Raw genomic sequence first — 16,387 nt, forward strand, 5'->3', positions numbered from 1 at the left:
AAACATTCATAAACTGAAATTCTAATTATCAGCCCCAAAACAAAAAGAGAAACGTTAATTAAAAACCTAGGAGGATTAACTCCTTGGATCAAATCTGAGGTCACAAGCAATGTTCCGTCTAAGGTGCGCGCCTGTGCAATTGCGCAGTGCTCAAGCGTCCTCTGCGCACGGCAAATCTATGCTACGCACAAAATCAAATAAAAAAATAAGCGCATAACAATTTTCGACACACTGACACGACAGAGAAAACAGTTTTCGTCATCATTGTTCAAATATTGTAACGTCTGTCGAGACGCTTTGAGGACATGAATTCCATCCATCACTTTACTGAGCAAAACTCTTTATTGTCGGCCATAAACACATCACCAAAACATTAGTAAAAAAAATTATATCTAGTGTAGCCGAGTGTCCTGGGTTCGCATATTCTAAGTACTTATATAATAAAATAATAAATGGGAGTCATTAGAGCAGGTCCGGTCTCCACCACTTCTTTAATGTCAACTTCACACCTTCTTCAACAACCCACACTTATAGACCTCTTACGTCACAGCCCTACGGCAACTCTGGAGGGACAACACTCCTCCTCCTTACCTCACATTCTCTGGTAACTTGGGACACCCTGAACTGTTTGTTACACTAGCAAAACTGGTTATTTTCTGCAGTACAAACCACACCAAAAGCAACTTTGTTATATCAACAGCAGCCGCTCGCTCTTTCTCACTTGCGCCAACACATGTACATATGGCACTTAGCCAGTGATGCGTTTACAGCCACACAAAAAGTCGGACAACTCCAACACCACACATAAAGTGTAATTCCAGGTCATTACACTATGATTTACCAATCAAATGTGTGCTTATTCTAGTGTCATTTATTAGGAATCTTAATTTATAAATATTAATCATGAAATGCTGTTAGTATATTAAATAAATAATAATACAAATATATTTTTTGCAAACAGGAAGTTTCAGGAATGTACACATGATCCCCTGCTTACATCTCATTGTGCAACAATGGGAACTAAATGCAATGTCTGAAAGGGGTACCCATTATTTCCAAAGCAGGACCTCCACCCAGACAAACAATACAAGTACACAGTTCATGAACAACACTATTTTTTGTTATTGTCATTGTAAGTGGGCCTAAACACTTATATTAGAAAATAACCTCATGGAAATTACTGCTGTCATTTGATTATAATAATAAGATAATGTTGTCTGTCTATCTGTGTTGGCCCTGCGATGAGGTGGGGACTTGTCCAGGGTGTACCCCGCCTTCCGCCCGAATGCAGCTGAGATAGGCTCCAGCGACCCCGAAAGGGACAAGCGGTATAAAATGGATGGATGGATGAAGATTTAACTTGTTATTTAGCCAGGTTTGGGACAGGTGTGCTGCTGGTGTAGCCACAGTGTGCACGTCTGATGTTGCTCACATGGGCTCCACTGAATGCTCAGGGAATTTTTGCGTTTGCTCACACACATGAACAATTAGAGGGAACATTGGTCACAAGTCTTGGTGTTATCATAGACTCAGAACTGAATTTCAACTCCCATATAAACAAGGTGACCTAAACATTGTTCTTTCATCTCAGGAACATAGCAAAGGTACGACCATTTATAAATCTAAATAATGCAGAGAAGCTAATTCACGCCTTCATATCTAGCAGGTTAGACTACTGTAACACACTCTTCACAGGTCTCCCTAAGAAAACCACAGAAAGACTTCAACTTATCCAAAACTCTGCAGCTCGACTGCTAACAAAAAAACAAAAAGAGAGAGCACATTAGTCCAGTCTTAGCTACTCTGCACTGGCTCCCTATATAGTTTAGAAATGACTTTAAGGTCCTACTCCTTACATACAAAGCCCTAAACAGACAGGGACCAAGCTATATCGCCAACACCCTAACAAACTATGTACCGAAAAGAACGCTGCGGTCATCAGCTGCTGGGTTATTAGAGGCTCCCAGAAATAGTCAAAAGAGGATCGGTGATGCAGCCTTTGTCAACTACGCCCCAAAACTATGGAACACACTGCCCAAAAAGGAAGCCAACTCGATAGATATCATCAAAACACAGCTTAAAACATATCTCTTAACTCAAGCATTTAAATTAGACATCAGGGAAGCCAGCTAACTACACATTGAACCACTACACTATCACCTTGCACCTGCTGCACCCACAGCAGCTGTATTTTACTCTGCGTTACTTTTAGCCTTTTATTTCCTACATTACTTTCTTGTTCCACACTGTGATTATTCTAATTATTATTGTCTGATAATTTTGTTTTCTACTTTGCTTTTATCTTTATTTTTATCAAAGACATGCACCTGGGGATAGGTTAATTGGCAACACTAAATGGGCCCTAGTGTGTGAATGTTGTCTGTCTATCTGTTGGCCCTGTGATGAGGTGGCGACTTGTTCAGGGTGTACCCCGCCTTCCGTCCATGTGCAGCTGGGATAGGCTCCAGCAACCCCGCGACCCCATAAGGGACAAGCGGTAGGAAATGGATGGATGGATAATTTATTTTCCATTTTCTATACTTGTTTTTACCATGTTTTTACTTAATCGTGTCTTTTACTGCCGTGAAGCACTTTGAGCTGCAATTCTGTATGAAAGGTGCTATACAAATAAAGTTTATTATTATTATTATTATTATTATTATTATTATTATAACTCGTGACGAAACAAAGAATCCCACGCAAAAGTGGCTCAGTCTCTGGGCGTTAAAAAAAAAAAGAGTACCACTACAAAATTTGCCACCACAGGGCAAAAAAAAAGTTGTGTGTCAACACTTTGATAAAGAAGGTGAGAAACACTATCGAAAAAGAAACTGTATCAAAGTATTAATGAGGCATTCATCGCCATATTCGCCAACAAGAGGGCTTTAATAAAAGTTTAAAAGCTATTCCATTCATAATTTATATGTATTTTACATTGTTTTCAGCATGTATAACCATGATTATTCTCGACAAAATGTGTTTTGTGTTTATATTTTTGAGTCCGGAACGGATTATTCTCATGGAAAGGTTGCTTCGGTTTTCGTCTCACCTTTTGGAAGAGGTTACTCAGGAAAAGCGAGGTACCTCTAAAGAAAAATAACTATTTGCACTCACTCCCACACACATGGTCACTGCTCAGGAATCCATCCCATACTGGCGACATAAAAGTCATCTCTACAGACAGTAACTGTTGTTACTTTTAATATTATCATGTATTAAAGAGAGGGGCATTGAGGTTATTGAGTGAGGGTTTTCTTGCTCAAGGGTACCACGGAAGCCTAGTTTACAAATACCTGGCCCAACTTTCCCTATTCAAGTCTAAACAGACAACAAAAAATGGAGTTTAAGTCCCTTTCAGTCGCCCAACACGTGCGCACACAGCTCACTCTGCTCAGGATTCAACCTTGGAGCGCATTCATTCAATAAGGGAAGTGTTGGCGGAAGAACATCCTGAATGGGAATGTGGGCGGAGGCTTTAATGCAGTGAGGGGAAACAGCAGATGAAGGACGGTGGGAGAGATTTACACGAAAGTGTTGGGACTCTTGGCGATTCCACCAACAGGAAGCAAGAATGTGAGACTACTTAACCCTGAGATTCATTCCAAAGATGTTTGATGGCGTGTGATGAAGGCTGTATGCCTTCAAAGCCATCATCCAATCATGGCTCACCTTGAAAAGGGGGTGGGGCCTGACTCAAGCTTTTGCCACAAGGCTGGGACCGAAACCATTCCAGAAGGTTATAATCGCGTTAACTTTGACAGCCCTAATATACATATATACACATTTATACATACTGTATATTTATATATATATATATATATATATATATATATATATATATATATATATATATATATATATATATATATATATATATATATATATATACTAGGGTTGTACGATATACCAGTCCTAGAATAGTATCGCGGTACTAATGAATCAAAAACTCAGTTTGAAAAGTACCGGTTCCCTTTGACGACGGCATGCCGTAATCACGCCGTCGTCACGTCGTGACATTGCTGGTTTTACGAGCGGACGAGCATGTTCGGCAGCGCACAATCACGGAGTACTTACAAGCAGACACAGTGAGTAGACCGAAAAGGGAGAACGGACGCATTTTGGCTTAAAAACTAAGGATGAAGGTGAAGTTATAACACTGAAATGGCGCTCAGCAAAAGGGGCTTTAAAACATGGCTAGCTCGTTAGCGGCTAAAGTCCATCCGCAGTCTGCAGTGTTTTAGCTACTTCTAAATCACTAATCCTCGCCTCCATGGCGACAAATAAAGTGAGTTTCTTACAAGTATCATTATCACTGCAGGACGAGGAATAGCTAAACATGCTTCACTACACACCGTAGGAGGACACAATAGCTCACCAGCGTCACCGCTAACAAAAGATAGTGTCCTGGATGTAAACAAATGCCATAGGTGGATCTACACCTGACATCCACTATAATGATACCAAGTACAATAGCGTATCTAGTTGATACTACTATGATTACATCGATATTTTTTATCGTCACAAAATCTTTTTTTATTTAAAAAAAAAAAAAAGTATATTATGTTTATAAACTCAGTAAATATGTCCCTGGACACATGAGGACTTTGAATATGAGCAATGTATGATCCTGTATCATCCAAAACTAATGTAAAGTATCAAACATTACATTTTAACAGAAGTGTGGATAGAACACGTTGTAACGGAAAATAAGCAGATATTAACATTAAATTAACAAGTAGGTTAATAATCAATTTTTACAGCTTGTCCTTTATAATTTTGTCAAAATAATAGAATGGGAAATGACACAATATGTTACTGCATACTCCAAATTATGAGCCTTTATTTGCTTACTTACTACTGAAAGACGAGTTGTCTAGTATGTTCATCATTTTATTTAAGGATAAAATTGTTCTTTGATTGCAATAAAAAACATATGTTTAATGTACCGTAAGATTTTTTGTTAAAAAAAAAAAAAGCCAATAACGCCATTTTTTGTGGTCCCCTTTATTTAGAAAAGTATCAAAATACATTTTGGTACAGGTACCAGTATCAAAATATTAGTATCGGGACAACCCTAATACATCCATATATATATATACTTTATATATATATATATATATATATATATATATATATATATATATATATATATATATATATATATATATATGTATATATATATATATATATATATATATATATAGTACGTATATAAATAAAATTTGGAACGGCTGCGCCAAAAAGTAAATATATTCATTTAATAAAGTCAAATACAAATAAGGCAACAAGCTTTTGTAAACAAAATCTGGACAGCAGATATAATTTGCTTGAACGGCAGGACAAAAAAGATTAAAAAAGAAAAAAAATTATATACATACATACATACATACATACATACATATATACATACATACATACATACATACATACATACACACACACACACACACACACACACACACACACACGTACGTATATATATATATATATATATATATATATATATATATATATATATATATATATTATATATGTGTGTGTATATACACTGCAGGCCAGATTATGGACGCTGGTTGGCCAGAGTTTGGGACCACTGTGATGACATGTATGAAAAGGTTACCTCATAGAGAGGGGCACAAATTCCATCAATCCACTCCAACTGAAGACCCGGCAGCTCGTCCTTTCTGTTTCGATCAAAGATGGCCTAAAACAAAACAGCAAGAGTAAGTTGTACACTTCTATTCCTGTGAAGACAGAACTAAAAAAAAAGTTGTTAAGGTTAGAAATACATTTAAAAAATCACTTATTTCTCATTTGCACTGCCACCTCTTTCTTTTGCAGCTTTAACTGGGAGGCAGCACACAGGCAGGCTGCGCTTCAGAGATAGCTGCTACGACTTACAGCACAAGTTAATATTTCATTTCCAACACCCACACAAAAGCCAGTGCAAGTTTGACATGAAGAGCACAGCGAGGGGTCTGAATTAAAGGACTGGCAATATGGCCTGGCTTGATTAGTCATTGTGCTTAATTGCACATGAAAAAGCACCCTAAGCAAAGAGACACATTATTCATACAGAATCCATGTACGAAAATGAGTACCAAAATGACGCAATTAGTAAAAGTCATAACCTAAAGCCTGGTTTATGTTCCTGCGCTGAGGCAACATATGCTACATTGATTTGCTCCTTCCTTTCTGCGTCGCTGGACACGCACCTCCAAAGTAATCTAAAACCTGGATTATGTTTCATCCTAGTCACTACGTGGTCCCCCCCCCCCCCCCCCCCCCCCCCCCCCCGATTGATTCTTTTATACTGTGACATGCAATTCTTTGCTGAAACACTAGGGGTGGTGTTTTCAGCACAGTGGATTCTGATTCTCCAATTTTTTTAAATGTTGATTTCATTAATTAATTTAAACAAAATTACGATTAATACGTGTGATCGGTATCAGTCAATTTCTCAAAACCCTAATCAAAACATTCCTATCTCTAACACATAAATAACAGGATACGTGTGCGTCTAACTGATGCTAACTAGTGTGGCTTTGTGATAATAAATTGTGTAAACCTTAACAACACCTTAAGAGCTGTGCTGGATAATTAATTGACAGGCCATGGCTTTCAGCTCATTCGCTAGCATTGCTCTTTTAAATTTCTATCCTTTGTAGCCTATCGTAACAACAGCATTATTACAAATAGTTGGTCGCTCCCCTAACACAATTGGAGGCCAGTCATCTTATTTAGGCCTAAACTACAATTTGCAAAACCTTTTATGCAGTCGAATTTGTAATTGTGGAAAATATAGAAATGGCACATTTTGTTGTTATCAACCACTATATTTAACAAATGCAAGTGGGTGAGGGTGTTCTTACATTGGTTGAAAAAGTTCAAACTATTTAATTCTAAACCGCCGACATAAAGTTGCTTTAACTCCTCATCTTCTGTCTCGGCTGTGAGGGAACACGATAAGATAACATACAGTATTATTTTCACATAATCGATGCAGGCGCATAATAACAGCGGCATGCGACATACGGTAACATAATTTCTGCTAAAAGCAGCTGTTTTATGCAGTCTAAATTGATGTGTGTATCTAATGTTGTGACCGGGTGAATCTATATAACGTTTATGAAGTTCATTTTCGACCATATCTGGGCAAAAAATAGCAGTGACGACTTCTAGATATACAGGTGGAACTCAAAAAATTGGAATATCGTGCAAAAGTTAATTTAATCCAGCAATTAGATTTACAGTGGCCTAGTGGTTAGAACGTCCGCCATGAGATCGGTAGGTTGTGAGTTCAAACCCCGGCCGAGTCATACCAAAGACTATAAAAATGGGACCCATTACCTCCCTGCTTGACACTCAGCATCAAGGGTTGGAATTGGGGGTTAAATCACCAAAAATGATTCCCGGACTTGGCCACCGCTGCTGCTCACCGCTCCCCTCACCTCCCAGGGGGTGATCAAGGGTGATGGGTCAAATGCAGAGAATAATTTCGCCACACCTAGTGTGTGTGACAATCATTGGTACTTTAACTTAACAAGGTGAAACTAATGTATGACATAGGCTCATAACATGCAACTGAAATTATTTCAAGCCTTCTTTTGACATAGTTTTGATGATTATGGGTTACAGCATAGGTGTCAAACTCAAGGCCCAGGGGCCAGATCTGGCCAGCCTCATCATTTTTATGTGGCCCGTGGAAGTGTGTAAATAATGTTCATCAATAAATAATACTTTTCATTTTCTACATATTTCTACATTTGCTTTTCTAAAAATTGACACTTTGCAGGTAGAATTACTGCATTACAAAACCTTTTTTTTTTTGCTAAATGTTTTTTCAATTTTAACAGAAAAACTGTACTGGATGCAATTGCATATTTTCTAACTTAAATGTTATTTGAAAATAAGATATTTGTTGTCAAGAAAACCCGAATATCTGCTTGTCAATTTGACTTATGGTTTCAAGGCAAAAGTATTCATCAATTTGTTGGTAAAAAACATATAATAGATGCATAGGCAATTGTGTAATAAAATCATTAGGTGATTATATGTTTATATTTATACATATCGTTGTGGCTTGAGAAGCCCTTTGAGACACTTGTGATTAATGGCTATATAAATAAACTTTGATTGATTGATATTCACAGTACAAGCTGCCCTCTGAGTGGCAGCCATAACTACAATGTGGACCTCAAAGAAAACGAGTTTAACACACCTGGTCTTACACTTTATGAAAACCTTGAATTAAAAATCTTAGAAAATTTTCCATGATCATTAAAATGATACGAAATAAAGGCTTGGCATATGTCCCTTTGCATCAAAGCAAATATGAAATTAATTTCACATATGCAGTTGACATGAAATAACTTTTGCACGATATATAAACCTGCTCAGTGACCTCGTGGTTAGAGTGTCTGCCCTGAGCTCGGTAGGTTGTGAGTTCAAACTCCGGCCGAGTCATACCAAAGACCATAAAAATGGGACCCATCACCTCCCTGCTTGACACTCAGCATCAAGGGTTGGAATTGGGGGTTAAATCATAAAAAATGATTCCTGGGTGCAGCCACCGCTGCTGCTCACTGCTCCCCTCACCTCCCAGGGGTTGGAACAAGGGGATGGGTCAAAAACAGAGGTTAATTTCACCACACCTAGTGTGTGTGTGTGACTATCAGCGGTACTTTAACTTTATTGAAATTTTGTGTACATTTTCAAAAAATAAAGTATGATAATTTGGAGAGGCATTGTGTCAGGGTTCTTCTGCGATGAAACTTTAGAGCTATAGAAAGAAGTCGATAAATCTGGTACCGCTGATCGCTGGCAGTGAGACTCACAGCAACACAACATAGACTCCTCTTCCTCCTATCCAGGAGATCGCAAAAAGCCGCTGCCTGACCACGGCTCAGAAAATCTGCAGAGAATCCTCCCACCCCCACCAAGGACTGTTTTCACTGCTGGACTCTAGAAAGAGGTTCCGCAGCAGAACCTCCAGGTTCTGTAACAGCTTCTTCCCTCAGGCCGTAAGACTCTTAAACGCATCAAAATAATCCCCTCAATTCCCCCCAAAAATGTACTAACTCGCTGGAATATAAAGACAATATAACATACATCCATAAACGTGGATGCATATGCAAAAGTGCAATATATTTATTCATATCTGCACCTTATTGCTCTTTTATCCTGCACTACAACGAGCTAATGCAACGAAATTCCGTTCTTATCTGTACTGTAAAGTTCAAATTTAAATGACAATAAAAGTACGTCTCTAAGTCTAAACATAACAAAGATGCAGTTCTTAGACAGCAGATGGGTAGATAATGTTGCTGTTAGCGCCAACACCACACAGGAAGCTGAAAAAGACCACTAAGCGCGTCGTGTGTTTCCAGCTGAGTGAATAAAAAGGTCAGTGTTTGCCTCCAATGCAGTCTGGCAGAAAGTGGAGCGCTGACTCACTCGCACTCGTCACTACGAGGTCACTCAGTCAGTATGGGCCAATGTGGAGGTCGTGAGAGGGGAAACAAACACCATCGAGATGACGGACTCACCGAGGGCGTGAGCTTGAGCTCGGATCTCTCCCTGTCGCCCTGCTCAAAGAACTCGCTGGTCACTAACTCTGCCACCTGAAATGAGGATAATATCACCTGTTCAAAAAGGCAAGTTATCCCCTGCGGATCACATCGGTCACCCGGATTTCCTCACTTTGCGGGATATTTCCCAAGGTTTGGTGGCAGCGCCGAGATCGCACGCCGTCATCATCATCGACCTGACAGGGAGAGAGAAATAAGATGTAGTTTCAGATTTTGGGCATTAGCGAGAATTTTTAGCATCCAGAGTTGCACCTGCACATGTCTCTGTGGGCCTTCACGTTCCAGTTGTAATCTCCTTTGGTGACAAGGTCAAAGAAGGTGTTTCTGTTCCTGAGGAGAGGTAGTAAGTCATATACAATCCACCAGGGGGAGTTGTTAACCAAACTAAGCCAGCAATAAAGCTTTGCAATCAACCAAGCACAAATCAGCAGTTTTAAATCTGATGGAAGCTGTGTTTAGAGTATAACATACTCAAAGTAAAGAGTGAGATCCGTTGCCAGAATAGACTGTTTGAGCAGCTGCATCAGGTTACTGTATTCAGCGGACGAAAGGTTGGAGAAGATGTTGTGACCCTGCGGAGAAGAAGGAGACTGTAACGCATGCAACATTAGGTGTGCACAATCTGCTATGTAGAAAAGCATGGTTGTCGATGCATGCATTGCACCAGGAATTGTTTACGACATACTTTGTACTTGTACCATCAAGGTTGCTAAGATTACAATAACACAATTTCAGTATTGTATTTGGTGAGAGTTAATTTAGCAATATGTTTATTTCTCTGAATGCAATTTGCAGTTCTTCTACATTTTGACGTTGCGAAATCATCAAAACAAAAAACAAAAAACACCATAGTATTTTACCGTCCCTTTTTAAAACACAAAAATAAACATGTTGGTATTATTATTGTAGTGTGCAGTGATGCCCAGTTAATTAAAGAATAACTATTTGATGAACTAACAATTAGATGAACTGCTGGGAAGTTTTATATTTGGGCCATTACACCAAATCACTGCCATTTGCTTTTAAACTTAAATGTCAATATTTGTTCAATTCTATGTCTGACATTACACATGTTGAACAATTCAAAAATGTTATTGGCCCACCTCTGGCAACTTTACTTAATTTTGTACAAACTGTGTGTAGGGCCGATTTTAGCATGAAGAAGCGCATGTAAAATGTCAATTAATGAATGACATTTGAATGAAAATGTAACACTTATTTCTAGCCTCTTCCTGCTCTGTCACTGATAAGAATATAACGGCAAATTTCTCTCTTTGTTCACGCTGTCCCCTGTGGAGCACTGCGTTATTGCTGGCGTTCAAAGCAGTAGTACTCTGGTCGAAGTTACATAAACAAGATTAGCAAATTTTAACTGTTAAATTCGTTATTTTGCACACAAAAAATTATATATTGAACATTGTATTTTCATTAATTTGTTATAGCACAAAACATGCATCAAATTAAATGTAAGTTTTATGGAAAAAAGTATAAAACATTTTTTACATACTGTGTAGGGCCCCAATTTAGCCAGGGGCAGCCCTTTGTACCAACTGACTGAAAGTAACGAGTGAGTTCTTAGCATATAATTAGCAAACACATGAAATATAGCCACATGGCATGTATGCTATTAGCATGTTAAAACTAACCCCATTACAGTGATTTAACTGTCAGTATCTTTTAAATAAAGAAATAACCAGAAGAAAAACAAAATTGTGAGAGTTGGACGCATTTCTGACCACACAAGTGATCCACAAGAAAAGCTGACACAAGGTTTGTGGAAAAACATGTTCGAGGCGCCGCTTGTCGCCGAAGCTAACAACATTAACGGCTTCACTTGGCTGCCTAGCAACCATGAGCATGATAAGACGAAGTCAACGGAGCAGTACCGGTTTGACAGAAGAAGAGGACTCTGACTTCAAAGCGTAATACAAGATGGCGGCGCGCACAGACGCAGCGGCTTACGGCTCTCCATTTCAGTGCTCTTTCTTCCTTCTTTTCTTCATGTTTTTTTTTCCTTTTGTGCACCACCTGTACTGCAAACACCCGGTACACCCGCCAGTCACTCTTGGATATCGGTAACTCGCACCAGATATCTGTTTCGAGCGACTTTCACCACGGGCACAACATCCCAGATGACATAGCGAGAGCACAGGGCTCTCCGTGGTTTGTTGTCGGGTCTGGGAGACGGCGCAGACGGAGGAGGGAGAGGAAGCAGAAGCGTGGCCGCAGGTCCGGCGTCTTGCTCAGGCTTAGGAAACAACCCCACAAGCCACCTCTACCGAGCCTGTTCCTCTCTAATGCCAGATCCCTTGTACAGAAGATGGACGACCTGGAGTTACAACTTGCTGGAAACCGCTATGTTCGGGACTGTTGTGCTATGATTATCACCGAAACCTGGCTTCACCCGGAAATACCCGATGCTAGCATGCAGCTAGCCGGACGCACTCTGCTCCGCCGGGACAGAACTAAGGACTCCGGTAAGAGCAGAGGAGGGGGGCTCTGTATCTACGTGCATGAGAACTGGTGCAACAACGGGACAATCACTGAACAGCACTGTTGCCCGGACGTGGAGTACATGTCTGTTAGATGTCGGCCTTTTTTTCTCCCGAGAGAGCTGTCTGTTGTTATAATCACGGCTGTGTATATTCCACCGGACGCCAAAGTAAACACAGCGCTCTCTCTTCTGCTGAACACCGTCAACGAACAGCAGCGGGCCCACCCCGACGGTGTTCATATCATAGCAGGGGATTTTAATAAGGCCAATCTGAAGACTGTACTCCCTAAGTTCTACCAGCACGTGAAGTGTTCTACAAGGGGCAAGAACACCCTGGACCACGTGTATACCAACATAAAGCACGCGTACAGAGCTACACCCCTCCCCCAGCTTGGACAGTCAGACCATCTTTCCCTCCTGCTCTCTCCTACCTACACCCCCATCAGACGCCAGGCCAGGCCTATCACAAAGACTGTTATGACCTGGCCTGACGATGCACTCCCCAAACTTCAGGACTGCTTCCAACACACAGACTGGGACCTCTTCCAACAACAGGAGCTGGAGACAGCCACAGGAACGGTGCTGGACTACATAAAGTTCTGCATCGGGAATGTGACTGTGGAAAAAACCATCCGGGTTTACCCCAACAAGAAACCCTGGATGACCAGCCAGGTCCGCACACTCCTCAGGGCCCGCGACGCAGCCTTCAGGTCAGGGGACAGGGCACTGTACAGTGTTGCTAGAGCCGACCTGAAGAGAGGGATTAAAAAAGCAAAGGCGGACCACAGGAGGTGCATAGAGTCCCATCTGTCCAGCAAAAACTCACGGGAGGTGTGGCGGGGCATTCATGACATCACGAACTTCAGAGGCTGCAATATGACAACTGCGGATCAGAGTGCGACACTGGCAGAGGAGCTTAACTGTTTCTTTGCCCGTTTCGAAACCCCCCAGCGACACTCATCTGCTCCAGCCCTGCCCCCGCCCCCACCGGGCTCCGACGCCACTCCACTCACTGTACAGGAGCACAGTGTCAGACGAGTGCTCCTGGCTGTGAACCCCAGGAAGGCTACCGGACCAGACGGAGTACCTGGAAAGGTGCTCAGGACGTGCGCCCACCAGCTCGCTCCCCCCTCACCAGGATCTTCAACCTCTCCCTGGCTCAGGCAGTCATCCCATCCTGCCTGAAGTCATCTACAATAATCCCGGTGCCGAAGAAGTCTCCCATCACCAGCCTGAATGATTACCGACCAGTGGCCCTCACTCCGGTAATCATGAAGTGCTTCGAGCGACTTGTTCTCCAGCACATCAAGGACCATATCCCTCCAGACTTCGACCCCCACCAGTTCGCATACCGGGCGAACAGGTCCACAGAGGACGCCATCGCTGTTGCTCTCCACTCTGCTCTGAACCACCTGGAGCAGCAGCAGAGCTACGTCCGGATGCTCTCTGTGGACTATAGCTCTGCCTTCAATACAATAATCCCGGACAGACTCTGCAATAAACTGGGCACTCTTGGCCTCCCCCCTCTCACAAACGCCTGGATAAGGGACTTCCTAACGGACCGACCCCAGAATGTGAGACTTGGCCCGCACCTCTCATCCTCCCGCACGCTGAGCATCGGCTCCCCACAGGGCTGTGTGCTGAGCCCCCTCCTCTACTGCCTTTACACCCATGACTGCAGTCCGGCCCACAGTGACAACCTTACCGTCAAGTTCGCCGACGATACCACAGTGGTCGGGCTCATCTCCAGGGGTGACGAGGCTGCCTACAGAGAGGAGGTCCTGAAGCTGACGGCCTGGTCTTCGGAGAACAACCTCGCTCTCAACACCAGCAAGACCAGAGAGATCATCGTCGACTTCAGGAGGAGCAGCACCGACCCTGCCCCCCTCTACATCAACGGCGAGCGTGTAGAGAGGGTCCACACCTTCAGGTACCTTGGAGTCCACATCTCTAATGACTTCTCCTGGACAGTCAACACCACATCAATCATCAAGAAGGCTCAGCAGCGGCTACACTTCCTTAGAGTCCTCGGGAAGTACAACCTGAAGCCTGACCTGCTGCTGACCTTCTACCGCTCGTCCATCGAGAGCCTGCTGACCTACTGTATTACGGTATGGTACGGCAGCTGCACTGCAGCAGACAGGGAGAGGCTGCAAAGAGTGGTCAAGATGGCTCAGAAGATCATCGGCCGCCCTCTCCCCTCTCTGACGGACATCTACACCTCCCGCTGCCTCAACAGAGCCAGTGCCATCATCAAGGACAGCACCCACCCTGGCTCTGACCTGTTCCACCTGCTGCCCTCTGGGAAGCGCTACAGGTGCATTAAAACCAAAACAAACAGGCTAAAGAACAGCTTCTTCCCCAGGGCCATAACCATCCTGAACGGACTGCCCCATTGTCCCTCATAACTGCCTTCTCTTCGGTGCAATAACCCATTCCACCAACCACCCTGTTTTTGTTTTGTTTTTTTTCATGTATATATTCATTTCACACCATATTCATTGCACTTCTACATTTTTTATATTTTTATATATTTGCACATTGTTTTTCTAGCATGCACACATCGCACTGTATGGAATGGCCTCAATCTCGTTACCTTGCGTAATGACAATAAAGCTGATTCTGATTCTGATTCTGTAATAGGAACTCTACGAGGCAAAGTCAATAGTGTTCAAAACGATTTTGATCATCTCCAAGAACAGATTCTCAATGGTATACAAAAAGATGTCGAAAATCTCCAAACACGGATTGTCAGGGAGAGAAAGGAATATTGTGATATGATAGAAATGAGAAAGTTCAAAGAAGAAATTAAAATTCTCAGTGAAGGCAACACAGCACAAACACAGGAGATAGATGTTTTGTCTCGCAACAACACATCATCGAAATCAACCTGACTCATGACGGTCTAAACCCAGCTCACGCTTTATATTAGTGGGTGAACAATCCAATGTTTGGTGAATTCTGCTTTACAATGACACAATGACAAGGCAAGAAGGGCTTTCTATGCCATCAAGAGAAACGTCAAATTGGACATCCTAATTCAAATCTGGCTCAAAATATTAGACTCCGTTATAGAACCCATCTCCCTCTATGGGTGTGAAGTCTGGGGCCCACTTGCAGACCAAGATTTCAGGAAATGGGACAAACACCAAACTGAGACCCTACACACAGAGCTCTGCAAATCCATTCTCTGCACCCAGGACAATTAAATGAACTGGAAACCTCATGTAAAAAATATACAACACTAAGTAGCAAGAAACACATCAATAATGAAAAAAGCAAAATATGTTCTGGACCAAAAATCCCTTCATATTATTTACTGCCTGCTAGTGTTACCATATCTGAGTTACTGTGCAGAAATATGGGGAAATAACAAAAGTATGCCACTGTGTTTCAAAAAAGATCAGTTAGAATAATAAATAAGGTTGGATACAGCAAACAGTCAAACCATTTATTTATTGAATCAAAATAGTTGAAATTTAATGACTTGGTGCATTTGCAAACAGCTAAAACTATGTACAAATCAAACTATAACCTGCTACCCAAAAATGTTCTCAACAAATGAGGAGAAAAATAAACTTAAAGAAAAATCTAACTTAAAACATCTGTATGCATGTGCAACACTTAAAACCTTTAGCAAAATAAATTATGCAATGGATTAAGCAAGGAAGTCAAACAATAGTAACTAACTAAACCCAGTAGTACCATATTTTTCGCATTTTTTTTCATAGTTTGGCCGGGGGTGCGACTTATACTCAGGAGCGACTTATGTGTGAAATTATTAACACATTACCGTAAAATATCAAATAATATTATTTAGCTCATTCACGTAAGAGACTAGACATATAGGATTTCATGGGATTTAGCGATTAAGAGTGACAGATTGTTTGGCAAACGTATAGCATGTTCTATATGTTATAGTTATTTGAATGACTCTTACCATAATATGTTACGTTAACATACCAGGCACGTTCTCAGTTGATTATTTATGTGTCATATAACGTACACTTATTCAGCCTGTTGTTCACTATTCTTTAATAATTTTAAAATTGCCTTTCAAATGTCTATTCTTGGTGTTGGGTTTTATCAAATAAATCTCCCCCAAAAATGCAACTTATACTCCAGTGCGACTTATATGTTTTTTTCCTTCTTTATCATGCATTTTAGGCCGGTGCGACTTATAGTCCGAAAAATACGGTAATAGGTTTAAGAAACTGTTCAAACTACAAGTGTTCACAAAGTACAACGAAGAAGAACCACAATAAACATCTTAAACTTTATTTAAAAAATAGCTAACCTAATT

General features: G+C 41.3%; 1 protein-coding gene across 3 annotated transcripts in view; it reads right to left on the reverse strand.

The window, feature by feature from the left end:
* Positions 1-16,387, reverse strand: part of pde11a (phosphodiesterase 11a) — a 155,770-nt gene that overhangs the window by 18,602 nt on the left and 120,781 nt on the right. For all 3 annotated transcript variants that reach the window (XM_061971574.1, XM_061971573.1, XM_061971572.1), the window contains exons 15-19: positions 10,062-10,162; positions 9,843-9,920; positions 9,703-9,766; positions 9,549-9,623; positions 5,621-5,704 (exon numbers count right to left, since the gene is read on the reverse strand). In XM_061971574.1, coding sequence (XP_061827558.1) covers positions 5,621-5,704; positions 9,549-9,623; positions 9,703-9,766; positions 9,843-9,920; positions 10,062-10,162 — 402 coding nt within the window. The remainder of the gene's footprint in view (positions 1-5,620; positions 5,705-9,548; positions 9,624-9,702; positions 9,767-9,842; positions 9,921-10,061; positions 10,163-16,387) is intronic.

The sequence above is a fragment of the Nerophis lumbriciformis genome, linkage group LG13 (genome assembly GCF_033978685.3).
Source record: "Nerophis lumbriciformis linkage group LG13, RoL_Nlum_v2.1, whole genome shotgun sequence".
Taxonomy (NCBI): Eukaryota; Metazoa; Chordata; class Actinopteri; order Syngnathiformes; family Syngnathidae; genus Nerophis; species Nerophis lumbriciformis.